Raw genomic sequence first — 18,289 nt, forward strand, 5'->3', positions numbered from 1 at the left:
GGTTTTTTAAAAAAATCTATTTATATATATAGTGGCTAGCATTCACAAATCTCAAACTCCCAAATTTATCCCTTCCCACCCCTTTTCCCCTGGTAACCATAAGATCATTTATTATGTCTGCAAGTCTGTTTCTGTTTTGTAGATGAGTTCATGAGTGGCCTTGCTTTTTCTTTTTTTTAAATTGCACATATGAGTGATACCATATGATATTTTTCTTTCTCTTTCTGGCTTACTTCACTTAGAATGACGATCTCTAGGTCCATCCATGCTGCTGCACATGGCATTATTTGTTTGTGTCTGAGTAGTAGTCTACTATATAAATATACCACAACTTCTTTATCCAGTAGTCTGTAGATGGACATTTAGGTTGTTTCCACATCTGGGCTATTGTATATAGTGCTGCTGTGAACGTTGGGGTACATGTATCTTTTTGAATTAGAGTTCCCTCTAGATACATACCCAGGAGTGGGGATTGCTGGATCATATGGTAAGTCTGTTTTTAGTTTTGTGAGGAATCTCCATATTGTTTTCCATAATGACTGCACCAAACTACATTCCCACCAGCGGTGTAGGAGGGTTTCCTTTTCTCCACACCCTCTCCAGCATTTATCATTTGTGGAGTTTTTAACAGAGGCCATTCTGACTGGTGTGAAGTGATACCTCATTGTAGTTTTGATTTGCATTTGTCAGATAATTAGTGATACTGAACATTTTTTCATGTGCTTATTGGTCGTTTGTATGTTTTCATTGGAGAATTGTTTGTTTAGCTCCTCTGCCCATTTTTGGATTCTGTTGTTTGTTTTTTTATTATTAAATTGTACGAGCTATTTATATATTCTGGAAATTAAACCTTTGTTGGTCGCATCATTTGCAAATATTTTTTCCCATTCCATAGGTTATCATTTTGTTTTGCTTATGGTTTCCTTTGCTGTGCAAAAGCTTCTAAGTTTAATTAGGTCCCATTTGTTTATTTTTAGTTTTCTTTTTATTGCCTGGGTAGATTGCCCTAGGAGAACATTGCTGAGTTTTATGTCAGAGAATGTTTTGTCTGTGATTTCTTCTAAGAGGTTTATAGTGTCTTGTCTTATGTTTAAATCTTTAAGGCATTTTGAGTTTATTTTTGTGTATGGTGTGAGGGAGTGTTTTCATTGATTTATATGCTGCTATCCAGTTTCTTTTTTTTTAATTGACATATGGTCAATTTACAGCAAGATTCAAGATCTCACAGTACACCCATAATAATATATTAATATGCTCCTTTATGCTGCTGGGTCTTTCTTTAAGCTGGCATGAACCCTGGCGTCTTCCTCACCTTCTACCTCTCAACCTTGTGTCCCTGAAAAACTGCTCTCAGTCCAATTCCAGTGTTCCTCATAAATGAAGGTTTCCATGGTTCCTATAGGCTGACTTGGGCAGTTCCTCTTCTAAGAATGCTAGTAAAGCACATGTCACATTGTATTGTACCTGTCCCCATGTCTGTCTCTCCTGTTGATGTGACTTCTTTGAGGGCTAGGATCTGTCTTTGTCTTTATGGCTCTAGGGCCAACTCCCAGCCTGGCTTGTATGGCTCAATCAGTTTGTTGAATGAATGAAAGAGTGAATTAGTTTGCTGGCAGAAAAAAATAAAGTTAGAAGAGGATAATTTAAACAAATATGATTAACATTACCATGCAGGCATGACCAGGGCCAAATCATGTTTTAATTGCTTTCTCTACTGGGACGTGATCTATGAAATGTTACTACAGGGAGCCCGAACAGCATGAAAACTTTACAGTGTGGCTTTCTTGTGGAGGATCCATTCCCACAGGGCAAGTTGCACTCATGATGATCAAGCAATTACTGAGTCTCCTCCTTATGCCAAGGAGGATCTGAGGCGAGGCTCTACCCAAGAAACTTGGCTAGTGGCACCAAACCAGAAGCACCATTTGATGGAGTCAACAGGATTCATGGTAGAAAAGAAGTGGATGGGAGCCCCAGGTCATAGAGAATTAGTAGCCGAGATGGACGTAAAACCCAAACCTTCGAAGGCCTGTTCCACTACTCTTCCCGTTAGTCCTTGTTGCTTTGCTTCATCTGTGTTGAATGAAATGGTGGTTTTTATGGGAAAATTAATTAGAACTGGTGACTAGTGCCCCTCACCTCTTGCATCTACAGGTTGGCCTACTTACTTGGGTAAGTAGGTAATTAGTCAGTCCACATTTTCTTTGGGAATCATGTTTCTTGTGCTTATCATTAGCTCATATCTGCTTTCCCACTTTCATACTTTTATATTTCATTCTATGGCCCATCATTGGCCTGCTTGTCCTCAGAATCCCTCACTCTTCTCCTGTTCTGTATCACAGGGCAGGCATTCATATAGGATGCATTTCTTAGGCTCCCCATGTCACATGGTTTTCAGTAGGCTGGCCCCTGGGAGTCATAGACAGGGATTGGTGGGTTGAGGGGGTAAGGGAGAATCTAGCATATTTTCCCCCCCTCTCTCTTTCTTGGGCAGTGTCCCCAACAGTGACTGTCTTCTCCATGCCTCCAGATATCCTCCCTCTGTCAGTAATTCCTGCCTCTTCCAGTTAACCTTCGCCAGGATGTTCTGGCCCCAGTGGATACCTCCAGCTTTTGAGGCCCCTTCCTCTTGGTGTACCTCTAGCCCTTGGTGTGCTGATGTTAATCTCTGCTTTTCATCACCATCTCTTGCTTAGCTTTTCATCTCACCCATCACTTTTATAACTAATTCCAACGTCTTAAATTCCCTATTTTTAACACCTAGAATGTGTTCTGGGTTCCCTCCTGGCCCCTGACAACCCTCTTGAAGTGATAAAACATTTCAGCTGCCTTTACTGCTCAAAGTAACTTAGATCCTGACAAGCCCTTGAAGCATGCTGAAAATACTGAATCCCTAAACCTACCATGCAGAAGCAGTGATTTAGTTGCTTTGGTGCATGGCCCGAAAACCTGAATTTTCAAAAAACTTGCTGCTGCTTCTGATGCTCAGCACTGGAATAGAGACCAGCAGAGCCAGGCTGAGGTGGAGGGGCTGGGGGTCACTGTATTTGTTCACTCACTAAGGGCTTCACTTATACAAACCAGCCTCACAGCAAAAACCTCAGCAAAATTAAAAATGACTGCACCCCATGGACGTTATAGGACACTCAATTACAAGTGTCAGAACAGCACAAGCTAAACTAGAGAATGCCAAGAGATTTATTGCAGGATTAAATGAAATCATGTATGTGACAGCATCTCACACAGAGTTGTTGCTCTATAAATGATAATGTCTTTCCTCCTCTCAAATTGAATGAAAGCATACACATGTAGAAGGCTATGAAATAGTGTAAATTATTTATTTTTTAAATTAACAGAATCCAGATACCAAATACCAGAAAGGACAGATAAGCAATCAAATAGCCAAAAAAAAAATATTCATTGCTTGATGTGTATTATTGTTAATGGAGCTGGTGTCTCAACAGTCTAATCATATGACACCAAAAATTGGCTCTGTTTAATGTCAGAAATAATTTAAGAAAATAAGTTCCAACTGGGAGTCTCGTGTCAGGTTACATATTAACACATTTCCTAAGGAGACTTGAGTCTTATCATGCCCTTACTTGGCCTTTAGAAATTTTGCATTCCAGGCTCTTGCCAGAAACTATAACTTTGAGTGCTCCCTTGTCCAATTCTTATCAAAAGTTTGATTATGAGAAATAATACTCATAGAGCACCGCCTGAAGGATATGCAGTTTGTTCATTCCTCAGCTCAATAGCCTAAATATTATTCATGGTTTAACTCATCACCTCTCTGTGTAATAGCTTCTTGTCAGTTTCCCTTTACTGGGAAGGATGGATAAAAAAGGACATATCTATCCTCATGGACTTTTTGAACTATGTGTTAACAGAGAAGACTCTCATAGGTTTCAAGAAAGAGAAAACCACTAAGTTACCAAGACAGGAGAGTCCGACTAGCGTGAAACTACTCATCTGTAAGCCAGGAAGCAAGGAGACAGCAATAGCACATCAACAGAGATGAAAGAGAAGGACTGGGAACCAAGAATCCAAAAAAGCTAGTTATATATGAGGACAAAAGAGAGACATTTCTGGACATGGAATGACACAGAATGGACCATCCATGCCACTCCTGAGAAAACTATTTGAGAAGTGCTCCAGCCAAATGAAAATTGAATCAAAACAAAAGTGTTTGGGTAGCAGGAGATGAAGAACCAAAGAAACGATGAGCAACGAACCTTGTAAAACTTAGGGTTATGTTGAAATAAATGATGATAATGTAACCATAAACTATAAATTGTTCATTAAGAAGAGCTGTGAGAGTAAAAATATTCCATATGCCTTCTCTTGGGGATGAGGAAGAGAAGAGATGTCATGGGTTGGGCTCTCTGGAAGCAGGCACTGGGCCAGAGTTTTGGGTGCAAGATGTTTTTAGCAGTCAGTACCTATGGCATGAGTTGAATTGAGTCCCGCAAAATGTGAAGTCCTAACCCCCAGTACCCATTAACGTGACTTGTTTGGAAACTGCGTCTTTGCAGATGTAATCAAGTTAAAAGGAGGTCATTGGGGTAGGCACTGATCCAACATGACTGGTGTCCATATAAGAAGAAAATGCCACGTGAGGACAGAGAGACACAGGGAGATGACAGAAGCAGAAGTTGGACTGATGCAGCTGCATGCAGAGGAGCACTGAGGATCCACGGCCACCCCCAGAAGCTGGAAAGGGAAAGGAAGGATTCTGTCCAGAGCCTCAGGGGGAGAAGGGCCCTACTGACACCTTGATTTTGGGCTTTTAGCTTCCACAACTGTGAGAGGAAAAATTTCTGTCATTTAAAGTCACGCAGACTTGGAGACTAATACAACCTGTGAAGGGAGGAGGCACGCTGGGCAAGCAGAGGAAAGACGTCAAGGCTTTGATGGAGGACCCACAGAGCCAGGGCCAACACAGGATGGGGGTGCTCCCTTGTCATTCAAATCGCGGGCTGTGTACAGCCCCAGGGAGGCCATGGCTTGGGGAGCAGTGGCTCTCTGCAGCGGCAGACCCTGAGAGAGCTGACAGCCGGATGTGTCTGCAGACCATGCTCATAAATGACCAGCATCCTTCCCTCCTGGGTGGCACAGCTCTGTGCCCCCAACAGTAGAGCAAAGGAAAATGGCTGGCTGGTGGGATGGCATCATTTTATTTTTTTAATAGAAATATATGGACTCTTAATGTTTTAGAAATGGAAAGATAATTATCAGCAAAATATATGTGGAATAAAAACTTGCTAGGAAAAAATAGAGTTTTAAACTTTATCAATCCAGCAAAGAAGAAATGAATAAAAATAAATGCAATAACAATAAATGTAATTAAGAGAAAACAAATATAATGGAAGTATACCAAACATAGTCTTATCACAATAGAAGTGAATTTACTGAGGTCCCTTTTCAAATGACAGTCTTAGATTGGTTAAAAAACCAAAAATCCAATTTTAAGCTATTTATCAGGAACACAGCTAAAACCAAATGAAAACAACTAAAAACGTTGAAGGTAAAGAAATGGACTAGGAGATGCCAAGTGTGAACAAATGAAAGCAGAAGTGGGGATATTAACATCAGCTAAGATAGAACCCAAGACCAAAATTATTAAATAAGAAAAAAAGATACTTTTATAGATAAAGAGTACAATTCACAAGGACATTGTTACACACATATCCTTTGTACACTAGCCACCATAGCTATGGAAATTTTAAGGCAAAAAATGAAAAGTAGAACTACAGGAGAATATGATTAATCTATAACCATATTAGGGGATTTTAATATTTTTTCATAATTTGACAAAGTAAGCAATGATATAAGGTGGTAATAATATAGTGCTTTTCTACTCTGTAAAAAGAAAATGCACATTTTTCTCTTGTGTCTACAGAACATTTATAAAAAAAACTATTTCTATAGCCATAGGAAAAAACTTGATAAATTTGGGATTGGAGGAAAGATACTTTACTCATCCCGTAATTTGATCCTAGTGTGATAAGGTAAGAATGTGGCAATGAATAAAACATTAATAATTAAAATATAAGTACTTAAAATTAAGAAACCCTCTTTTAGATGATTCCTGGGTTAAATTGAAAATCAAATCCAAAATGACAAATTATTTGGAAATTAAACAGAATACTTCACATCTAAATTTATGGGGAAATAATATATTCAGAAATACTTTATAGCCTGTTAACTTCAATACTATTTTTTAAAATACTGAAAATAAACTAAGTATTGCATCTAAGAAATTTTTCAAAAGAAAAAGAAAATATTAATAGTAAAAGCTAAAATTAATGGAAATGGCTACAAAAACAAATAGAAAGAGGAAGTCTGACTAATAAAAATACCTATTCAGAATATATATGCAATATGTATAATACACACATATATAATATATATGCATACTCACACACCATCAGGAATAAGGAAAAAGACGTTACTTGGATCCCAAAAGAATTAGAAGAATTCAGTAACAGACTATTATGTGCTACCTTGTGACAAAAATTTAAAAATCTAAAGGAAATTGATGGTTTTCTAACAAAATATAAATTACTAAAATTTAATTCAGAGTGAGATTATAAATTCCAAGAAATGAATAATCAAAAAATTGAGTACATATAAAAAGAAACCCTTCCAATTTTATGAAAAGTATCCTTTTTTTTTTTAATATCAAAATGTGTTTCAGATGGGAGAACAGTCATTTAATTTCAATTATGAAAATACTAAAAAATGGTAGCAGTTCAAATCCAAGTTAGGGTTTTTCTAGAAATACATAATTTTGCATTTTGAAATTTCTCAGTGTTATATTTGACACAGCAGAATAAAGGAGAATAATTGTATGATTATGTCAACTGATGCTGAAAATGTATTTGATATAATTCAGTAGACTTTCCTAATTAAATTAAATTAGGAGAAAGCAGAAAGAAGCTACTATGCTGCCAAACAAGCTCATAATGGAGGATGGTGACTTCTGTAGGATTATGGTATAAATGTCAAAAACTACTATTACTCAACTGCTATTATTCAGCTTTTTTTTTAGAAGTTTGATGGCAAATGTAGTAAGAGAAGAAATAGAAATAAGCTGTATAAATATTGCAGGTAATATGATTAAGACTCTGCCTAAAATCTTTTAAAATTCTGTAAGAGGATTTGATAAAATGACTGGGTGAAAGATAATAGATGAAACCCAGTCATTTTTCTTTCTCTGAATTAATAACCAGTTAGAAATGCAAGTAGAAAAATCCTTATTTAAAAGAGTGACAAACTAAAATATCTGGGAATGAATTTAGTAAGATATAAGACAAATACGAAAAATATGGTTGTAGTAAATGATATAAAATAACATTTGAAGAAATAGGGAACTGTACCCTCTTTTGAATAAGAAAATTTCAAATTCCAAAAATATTCATGCTTCCCAAATTAGTATATAAATTTAACATAATTCCAGTCAAAATTCCAATTTGGCTGGGGTTGAGGGGAGCTGGACATGTTTTCAGATCAAGCAAAGTGATTTTAAAGTCCCTATAAAAATATAAATGTGAGAGTATTAATAAACTTGGAAGAAAAATAGTATGGGGAACTTGTAACCACAGATATCAGAGCATATTGTCATGTTACTGCATTTAAGATAACCGTATTAGCTCAGAAATCAGCAAGTAAGTCTTTGGAACAGAGAGTCCAGAATTAGGTTGAGGTATATAGGGAAACTTAATACATGCCAAAGGAGACATGCTTATCCACTAAGGAGAAGATAGAGTATAAAGTAAATGATGTTGAGGCAGTTAGCTGTCCATCTGGGAGATGAGGTTAGATTCCATTTGAAGTAAAGATCTAATGTTAAAAATGAAACTATAAAGGTATTTGAAGAAAATATAGGAGAATACATATAGAATAATGTCAGGCTTGGGAGAACTCACCCAAATAGGACAGTAAATCCATAGTCCATATAGGAAAAATTAGTAGATTTGACTGTGCCAATATTTAAAATGTCCACCTGACAAGACACCATAAACAGAGCCAAAAGAACAACAACAGTTTGCAGCTCATATGACAGAGTTAATGTTTAATACACCAGGAGTACTTACAGATTAATTATAAAGGAAAAAAGATAAATAAACAGCACAGTATAAAAATAAGCAAAGGACATGAACTGGAAATTAAATCACCAGTAAACCTGTGAAGAGGATAAGCCTCATTAGTGGTAAGAGAATGTAAATTAAAATGACCGAGATGTCGTTCTCTGCCCATCAGATTGACAAACGTTTTCAAGATGGCGAACACCCACTGCTGATTAGTGTGTCAATAAGGGTACTCGTTACGCACCGTGGGATTGATATCTCCAACCTTTTTACAGAAAGAAATGTAACAAAGTTAATACACTTACCAAGTTTGGTTCAGCTTCCAGGATTCTTTCCCACAGAAATAGAAGTACTAGAACTTTAAAGATATTTGAGTAAGGCTGTTTAGTCCTCTGGTTATGGTAGCCAAGCCTGGAAACAGTCTGCATGTTCATCCACAGGGGACTGGTTGCTTAAATGATGGTATATCCATTTTGTGGGATATGATACAGTTATTTTAAAATGAAATAGATATACAATATATACTTGAAAAAATATCTAAAATATGCTGATAATAGTAAGTGGCAGAAATAAGTGTGTGTGTGTGTGTGTGTGTGTGTGTGTGTGTAAGCAAGTATAAGGAAGGTTTTGGAAGGATATACAACAAACTGACCATTGGTTATCTCAGGGGGGAGATACTGGTGGGACCTTACTAATTTTTATTTTAAACTCTGTATTTTTAAAATTGGTTACAGTACCTCTTTTGTATGAAAACATAAAGTATAGCAAAAAGGGTTTGTTGAACTGTTCGTTGAAGTTTTGTCATCTAAACAACATGAAAATCACAGTTAATTTATGACAGGGATAATATAGAAAACTTGTTCACACGTCACGTCTAGTGTCTTTTATGAAGACCCACAGGATAGTTTGTTTGAGCACCTGACTTGCTTTCATCCTGTGAACATTGGGCATTTAGATTACTGGTTGTTTCTTCCTCTGCTGTGGCCACTAGGAATCTCAGAGTCACCTTGGAGACTGTCCAGGGTACTGAGTGACTGTACAGGTGCCCATGGCTCACATTCTGTGCGCAGCCCACACTGCTGTCACTGTCTTGGTTCTCACCTTTATTTTCCCTTCATATACCTTCCTTCATTTTATTATTTTAGTTTTGACTGATTGCATTATGTGTATCCCTAGAGCCACCCCTGACCCATTGTGGGAGATGAAGTAGAGATATGAATAAGTAATGACCAGTGATTTGTATTTTGACAGGAACCTGGGAAGGAGCACAGTCTCGGCAATGAGTAGGCCACTCATCACGACCAACTACAGATGACTTGCCGCTTCATTTACAAAGGTAAGGAGGAGCAGGCTCTATTTTTAATTAACTCCAGCTGGCTCATTATAAGCTCTTACCTCTTTTATATTTATTTACAGATATTCTAAATCATATCTAGTTCATGGCCTTTAACTTTGACATTATCAAATTGAAAACAAATGAGAAGGAAATAGAAAAACAGGAAATTTTGTGAATGTTGGCATGCCTAAAGTTGGAGAACCTGGGAGATGTCTACTGTGTGTGGCTAAATTTTTGACTAGCATTAGTGTTTTCCTGATGTTGAAGTAGGACAATCCTCACAACAGAATACTTGGAGAATATAGCAAAGTATACACCTGAAAACCCAAAGCATTCACAGTCCCATCATCTGTAGATAATAACCAGTACTTCTGTGAATTTCTTTCCTCCTTCCTTTTATGCGTAAATAGAAACATATATGATCATAATGTTTTTAAAAACTGTTTTTAGTCCATACTTACCTTGGCTTCCATAGCTATAAATGATGGACCTTAACTAGTGCAGAACATAGCAAGTAATTATCACTATGACCATTTTAATAGCTATTTGCAGTTTACCAGGGCATGCACAACATCTCATTTGCCTCTCCTACATGGATGTCCTGGTGAGTAGGTGAATTGATCTGTGTGACCTTTGTTAAACATCATCCTACAGAAAAAAATCTTTCAATTTTTTGGTCTAGGTGACATCTCATGGTTTCCCTTTAATATTATTGTCTGTTTTGTGCTGCTTAAAGGGAATTGGTTTTGTTTTTGTTTTTTTTAATATATAAGTTTACCTACTTCTCTCTTCCTCTTTCCCACTGCCCAGTCAGGAATTATTTACAAAGCAATAAAAAAAGGCCATCTCATCATGTCCTTCATTCACACCAGTTTGTCCACCCCTCATTAAGGTTGTATTTTCAGGCATCTTCAGAGGTTAAAAATACAACCTCTTGGAAGCTTTTTGGTTTTAAAAAACTGCAGAGGCTTAGAAGTGAAATTACTTAAGTGGCATTCTTTAGGTAGATCTTCATTCTGTTGGCTCTATTAGACAGTGGAAGTTTGAATAAAATCCTACTCTTATTATTATTAGCACATACTAAATTTGAGTCACAAACATACACTAATGTAGAAATAGGGATAAATATCAAGTAAATCACTATATATTCTTAAGGTGATTATGTAATTTGAGCTTTGGGGGTGGGGGAGTGGGTGGTGGGTGTGATACAGGGTTTGGTTTGTTTTTTTCCCTGAGCCTGATATTATAAAACCTTTCAGATATTCTAATTGGACTAATGTATTATTCAAAACTCACCAAAATATTATGAAGAGACTGGAAAAATAAATTCTTTAAATAAATTAAACAGATACTGTGTGGGAAGCAGTAGTGTATAAAACATCTGTCCTTGAAAACTCCATGTTCTAATGTGGACAGATTGAATGGAGACAAACGAAATTGAAAGCCTAAGAGAATGCTTGATTTGGTGGGCAGTAATAGATCTGGTAAGGTTGACTTGCCATGGTCCATGCTTTCATTTTCTTGGATGGTTTTTGGTCACAGCAAGCTCATGGCAGTCATTTAGTTCTAGTGCAGAGAAATGGCTGGCAAAATCTTAGGCTTAGCACACACTATGTTTATTAAAAGCCCAAGATTTAAAATGTGCTTCAAAGGCTTATGAGAAAGTCAGAAGTTTTCCCCTCTATGGTGTATAGAATGCTCTTTGCAATTTAAGATAAGACCCTTAAATATCATGACTCCCTGATTATGTAGTTATCCTCATTTACCACATAAGTATTTGGCTTTAAAAAATTAGATGAATTAGAAGTAAAACGCAAAAATCCTATTATTAAAAGATGAGAGGAACACATGTTTAAACATCTCATGTCTCCCAATGAAAAGAAATATTTTATCTAAAAGCACTGGAAGAAGTCACAAAGATGGTCAGTAGTTTAAAGTATGGAAAATGTAAAACTTCTGTGTCATAATTAAAAAACAAATTAAATTCAGCAGCGTGGAAAATATTAATGTGCTTGTAAATAGACTAATACATAAAAGTCAATAAGGAAACAACTAATATTAATAACAATAATACGTGAAAATCAGTACCTAATACATTAAGACCCCACAAGATAAATGAACACAATAATAGAAAAGTCGAAAGAAGAAATACAAAGAGGTAAAACAGATACACAATGTTAACCTATGCTAATAATTTTCAAAGATGCAAATTAAAATCAAGAGGTGCTTTCTTTCATCTGCCAAATTAGCAAAGATAGTTAAAATGATAATAGTTATTGCTAAGCATGTAATGGAACCAGCTCTCACTGCTGATAGCATGAATGAGTGTAGTCTCCTTAGAAAGAAATTTAGCAATTTCTTTAGAAATTGAGGAAGTTCAGTATGTGGTAAGACCGTTCAATTTTTTAGTGACCTAGTAGTTCTAGGAAACTAGCCCAAGAAAACATTGAAGTTGGACAAAGATAGCACAAAATCATTACTGTTGCATTATTTCTAGAAGCAAACCCCCTGAACCACCTCAACTAGCCTTCAATATTAACATTGTTAACTAAAGTATTAACATACAATAGTGTTCACACCGTGGTGTCTCTCGCAACTAGAAAAAATCACTCTTACAATGAGATTTTTATAATCAAATGGGAAAATGCTTATTACATAAATTTTCAGTGCAAAATGCTACATTAAGATGGTATCATAATATTTTTAGTATGAGAGTTCATGGAACAAAAGGTGGAAACAAATACACCAAAATGTGAATAGTGAAGTTGCCCAAGGGCAATAGAATTGAGTAATTTTTCTGTTCTGGTTAATGTTTTTTTTTTTTTTGGTACTTTCCAGATATTTTTCCAGGAAGCACCTATAACCAGAAGAAAAGGGTTTTTTATTTTGTTTTTTTAAGGCTTTGTAGAAAGAAACTTAGACACATTATATGGGCTTGGGCTTCCATAGCATCTTCTTAGAGCATACGGAGTGAAGTATGCTACCAAAATGATTTATAAATAAAGCCTTTTTTTTTTTGAAAGATTGGGGGGACACAATTTTTTTTAGTGTATGAGAATTCTCTTCCCTTCTTGCAGACAACAGCAATAACAACAAAAATGTAATTAACCAAAACAGATTCTCTAGTTAATATTATTAGCATGTTGTATTTCAGAGTAGAATTTCTAGATTCAAATAGGTCCCTTTTTCTCTTATAGATGTCGTCTGCTGCTGAAAATGGAGATACAGCACCTGGAAAACCAAATGAGGAAAAAACCTATAAAAAGGTGAGTGAGTATGTTATTTTCTTTCTTCAGCTCAGAAAGAGGAACACTTACTACTTAGAATGTTAATACCACCATAAACCTTTTCTTCCTCCAAAGCATGTGTATGTAAGTTCCTGCCTGAGTTTCCTATTTCTGTAACAAATTACTGCAAAGTTAGTGGCTTAACACAAATGAATTGTCTTACAGTCCTATCGATCACAAGTCTGACATAGTGATCTCTCTGGGTCAAGATCCAGGTGTCTACAGGGCTGCATTCCTTTCTGGAGGCTCTAGGGAAGAGTCCATTTTCTTGTCTTTTCCAGTCTCTTGAGGGTGCCTGCATTCTCTGTAGCATGATTTCCTTACAGCTTCAAAGCCAGCGAAGGCCAGTAGGGTCTTTATCAGGCTGTATCACTCTGACACTTTAAAGGATGCTTGTGATTACATTGAGCCCTTCTGGATAATCCCAAATAGTCCCTTTATTTTAAAGTCATATGATTAACAACCTTAATTACCCTTACTCCTCATTGTCAAATAACAGCACATTCATGGATCCCAAGGATTAGGACGTGGACATCTTTGGGGGCCATTTTTCTGCCTACCACAGTTACCATGATTTAGAACACTGACAGAAGGTAGTTATTTGAAAACCCTTTTTATGCCTAAGAAGAAGGCCCCTATGTGTATACAGTGTTCTGTGTCCACGGTGTGAATCTTTTTTTGTTGTTGTTGTGAACCTTTTAATTGACTTGCTACTTGCCATCAAAATGTTGAACATTTTCTACCTTTAAAAAGATTTTTAACGTGAAATTTCCCCTCAGCCCTTTCTAAGCCTCTTAGATTCCATGTCTTCAGCCCATTTCACAAAAATCTCTTTCTAGACTTCCCAGGGTATCTTGCCTGACCACTCTGACTTCAGTAAGTTCTTGGCTCCTAGCAACCAAGCTAATGTTCAGAAGCATTAGTAGGTAATATATGTTCCCAAGCACCACTACTGATTTTAAATTGACTGTACATTTTAGCTTTTAAATTACCTCGCCCTCCTTCTCTCTTGAGAGTAGGAGGTTTGTGTACTAAAGGTTTTTTATACCTTAACATTTCCTTTTGCCTTTTACTCTTTAAAGTACATGAGTCATGTGATCTGCCCACAGATTCAGGTCATGGAACTAACGTGATATAGTTCCTGGTCCATTTTCATGTGGGATAATATCCCCTTTTCCCTGGGGTATCTTTTCTTCTGCCTTTCTACTCAGCCAAACTTAGAAGTGTACACAGGGAGGTTGACATCCAAAGTGGTGATGTGGTTAGGGAAAAGTAGGGGGAAGATCAAGAGCTCACCAGTGTCATGTTATAGTTTATCAAATTTGTGAATCTTGACACAGACAACAATACATTGTTATTTACTTTTCGGGACAGGTGGAAAACCAAATCTTGTCTCATTTACCAAGTCTCTTTCTAAATTCAGTCAGACATGAGACCAACACAGAGAGGATCCAACTGCCTGCCTGTCATGACTTTAGATCGGTTTCAGGCAGTTTCTCAGTAAGCATCAAGAAGCACCGCAGTTCTTGACTGAGTTCTGATTCACAGGAGCTCTTTAGTGACACAAAAGTAATAGAAAGAATGTGGCAGTGAGATCTTAGAGTTTGCTAAGTGTGTCTTGCCTAAAAATCAGTACAGTAGATTTTCAGTAATATTTTGGGTGTAATTCTATGATGAACGTCTCTAGCAGGAAATTTGACTCAGCAATGTTGGGAAGATTATAAAACTAAAAATCACATTCTAAGATGTAAGTAATTATTAAATAAAAAGAAAATGCAGAGACCTTAAAAGAACAAAAAAAATAATTTTTAAAAATGTATGATGGCAAAGGGACCTTTTTGATGACCTCTGATTATAAAAGGGAAGTTAGCAATGGAGGAGGAGGTATGTAGTCTCTGTAAGATGAGCACCAAAAACAGGGCCCAGTGCCTAGAGCTTTAGCTCTCAGGTAATACGATGTTGCTATGCAAAGCAAGAAGGGATCACTTAGAGTGTTGCTTTGCTAACAGTTTAACTGCTCAGCTGAACCATTTAAGTTAATTCTTCTCCATTAAGGAAAAGGTCTTTAAACTGGAGGTGTTAATGGTGGAGTTAGGTGATAATAAGAGTTACATTAGCTACTGCAAATGTGTTTGTCTCTAGGCGCAGATGAAATGTTTCACAGGTGAAAGAACTTGAGGCTAGACTAGAGAAGCCACTGAGGATGAGCTCTGAAAAATGGGCAAAATGGAAGAGGCCTCAAAGGCAGGAGATAAGCAAATATCACCCCTATTTTCAAAAAGGAGGAAGAGGTACATTTTGGAAGCCAGATGTAAGTGAGACTATTCCTCAGCATAATTTGAGCATGGATTAGCAAACATACGGCTTATGTACGGTTAGAAAAGAAATGTGTGTCTATTACAAACCTGCAGAGGTGCATAAAGATATAGTTTGACAAATTAACTACATTTCCTATTATGAAAGAATCTTTACATTAGTTGCAAATAAGGAGAATTTTTAAGTGTAATGAATCTTGATTTAAAGGTAACTAGAACATTCTTGTGGTGTCCTTTCAGATAAGGTGACGTGTGGATTAAAAAAATTTTTTTAATTGAAGTATAGTCAGTTACAATGTGTCAGTCTCTGGTGTATAGAATAATATCCCAGTCGTATATATACATACATATATTCTTTTTCATTAAAGATTATTACAAGATATTGAATATAGTTCCCTGTGCTATACAGAAGAAATTTGGTAATTGTATCTATTTTTATATATAGCAGTTAATATTTGCAGATCTCAAACTCCCAAATTTATCCCTTCCCACCCACTTCCCCCCAGTAACCATAAGATTGTTTACTATATCTGCAAATCTGTTTCTGTTTTGTAGATGAGTTCATTAGTGTCTTTTTTCCTTTTTAGAGTCCACATATGAGTGATATCATACGGTATTTTTCTTTCTCTTTCTGGCTTACTTCACTTAGAATGATGATCTCTAGGTCCATCCGTGTTGCTGCACGTGGCATTATTTTATTCTTTTTTATGGCTGAGTAATATTCCATTGTATAAATATACCTTAACTTCTTTAACCAGTCCTCTGTCAATGGACATTTAGGTTTTTTCCATGTCTTGGCTATTGTATATAGTGCTGCTATGAACACTGTGGTGTGGATTAAGTATTATGATTAGTGGAGGGCAGAAATAAATTAAGAGTTTGGGACTAGCAGATATGAACTACTATATACAAAATAGATAAACAATAAAGTCCTGCTATATAGCACAGGGAACTAGATTCAATAGCTCTTAATAACCTATAATGAAAAAGAACATGAAAAAGAATATATATATATATATATATCTGAATTACTGTTCTGTACACGAGAAACTAACACAACATTGTAAATCAACTATACTTCAATAAAAAATAATAAAACAAACAAGTAAATATTATGATTAGTGGATTTGTACCTGGTTAGACTAATGTTCCCAAAGAAGAGAAATTGTGCTCCTTATTCGCTTAGTCTCTACCAACCCGGTGCATGAGTTGACCCTGTGTGGCTTTAGTATTTTTTACCCATGATTTTAATGAAGACGTAAAATACTTTGCAAGTGGGGGAGCAACAGAAAACTGGGAATAACAGACTAGCTGGGTGTCATCAAGACTACCGTGCATTTCATTAACTCATGTCCTTTTTACAAATATCTTAAAATTAAATTTCTTTCCTGGTCCTGAAGCCCTGACCTTGGGGTATGCTTCTTTTTAATAAGGAGTTAGATCACCCACTGGATTTTGCCTGTTTCTGTGACGGAAGCCATTTCAGGTTAAGAATCCCCGATCTAGGATGCTAGGCGTGAGAAGGATATCAGAGTTCATAAGGAACTTAAACGGTTGAGTAGGAGAGCCAAGACATGAAAACAATTTTAGTACATAGTGGTCTATAATAAAGGGTTCAAAAGAAGAGGGATCAGTATGGGTTAGAGTTAATGAGCGGGTTTAGGCTTTCCGTATCAAGATTCATCGGGCAGCTGCCAGCAACACTCAGCATCATGAGCTCTGTGATGTCCACGTGTTTTTAGGGAACACTCAGAGTTCATGGGACTATGTTATGCTCTCTGAGTCTCATTTATTTGCATGTGATTATTTAAGCTGGCTGCTTTTTGTTCCTCCAGTTGACCATTTCCCTAATCCATTGTCAGTTGCTTGACAAGCCCAGGAAGGATAGCAAAAATCAGTTGGTGAGGTTAATGTCTTCAGCTAATGGCTGAAATAAGAATTTTGATTTTAGCTGCTTAACACAAAGATACTGCCCATGGAGACAAGCAAGGGCTGCCTGGCTTTGTTTACAGAGAGCAGTATTGCCATTCTCATTTCCTTTATTAGGTGTCTTCTGAGAGAGTTGTAAGTGCAGAAGCCTCCAGGGGCCAGGCAGGTAACGAGGGAGTGAAAGAACCAGGGGGAAGGCAGTAAGCAGTAAAATACATTCCTTCTTTAGAACGGGCAGGTGGCCCTCAGTGCCGCTAATAGAGCTATGCATGTACCTAGGTTTGCCAGGCAACTGATTCTCCAAGAAACCAAAAATGTGGATTCTGATGTGAAATCTCCCAATTGTTAAAGATTGGAAACTGATTCAAAATTTTTAAAAACCACATTCTGGAAAAAGCAACACACTGATTCATATCTGGCCCTCCCATGGTGGCCAGTTTGCAACCTCTGCACTGTTTGGGTAGAGAAGTGAGTTAAGAGAGGAAGATGCAAAAGACATGTGTGTCAGGCCTGGTCCCTGCTTCCTAAATCCATGCAGTTTATTTCAGAGAAAAAATATACAGGAGGTCCATATGAAAAAAATTAAAAAACAACTCAAATCGGTCTTAAGTGCTGAGACAAGTAACATTTCAATTTCACTTAATCCTCTAGCAAGTTTTGACAAGCCCAAAGCTCATTACAGTCTTCTGGGGGAAAGTCCTTTTCTTGGATAAAAGTTTCCTAGTCATCTCATTGCTTTTTGTCATGGCAGAAAATCTCACTCATTAGGCAACTGTGCATTCATTGACTTACCTACTCATTGGCCTTAATGATGGGAACCCAGTGAGCTCAGGCACAGAGTCAGGGATGAACATGTGTTGTTGGAGGGACGGGAGAGTCTGGCCTAGACAAAGCTAAGTGTCCGTGTTTGGGGAAAGCAGAGGCAATTGTGGAACTGTAGGCTGACTCGAAGTGACAGCTACCTTTGGGTGCTGATTTGAGGAGTTTGGATTTCAATTTCCAGGCCAGCACTGTCCATTAGAACTTCTGGCGATGATGGAAATGTTTTATAATCTGTACTTACACAGGAGCTACAAGCTGGGTGTGACTGTTGAGCATTTGAAATGTGGCCCATGTGTCTGAGCAATGAATTTTATATTTTAATTTTCATTAAATGTAAACAAGCACATGTGGCTAAGGGCTGCCACGTTGGACAACGCAGTTGTAGGCAGTGAGGTACCATGATACTGGTCCAGAGATTAGTGACATGAGATGACAGTACAAAGCACAGTGGAAACCTGAAAGTTTTAAATTCTTTTTCATTAAAGGTTATTACAAGATATTGAATAT

General features: G+C 36.9%; 1 protein-coding gene across 5 annotated transcripts in view; it reads left to right on the forward strand.

Moving 5' to 3' along the window:
* Positions 1-18,289, forward strand: part of PIP5K1B (phosphatidylinositol-4-phosphate 5-kinase type 1 beta) — a 363,978-nt gene that overhangs the window by 180,870 nt on the left and 164,819 nt on the right. For all 5 annotated transcript variants that reach the window (XM_074361670.1, XM_045504993.2, XM_010967909.3 and 2 more), the window contains 2 exons: positions 9,345-9,429; positions 12,627-12,695. In XM_074361670.1, the coding sequence (XP_074217771.1) occupies positions 12,627-12,695 (69 nt within the window). In that variant the 5' untranslated portion in view covers positions 9,345-9,429. The remainder of the gene's footprint in view (positions 1-9,344; positions 9,430-12,626; positions 12,696-18,289) is intronic.

Source organism: Camelus bactrianus, chromosome 4, assembly GCF_048773025.1.
Source record: "Camelus bactrianus isolate YW-2024 breed Bactrian camel chromosome 4, ASM4877302v1, whole genome shotgun sequence".
NCBI lineage: Eukaryota > Metazoa > Chordata > Mammalia > Artiodactyla > Camelidae > Camelus > Camelus bactrianus.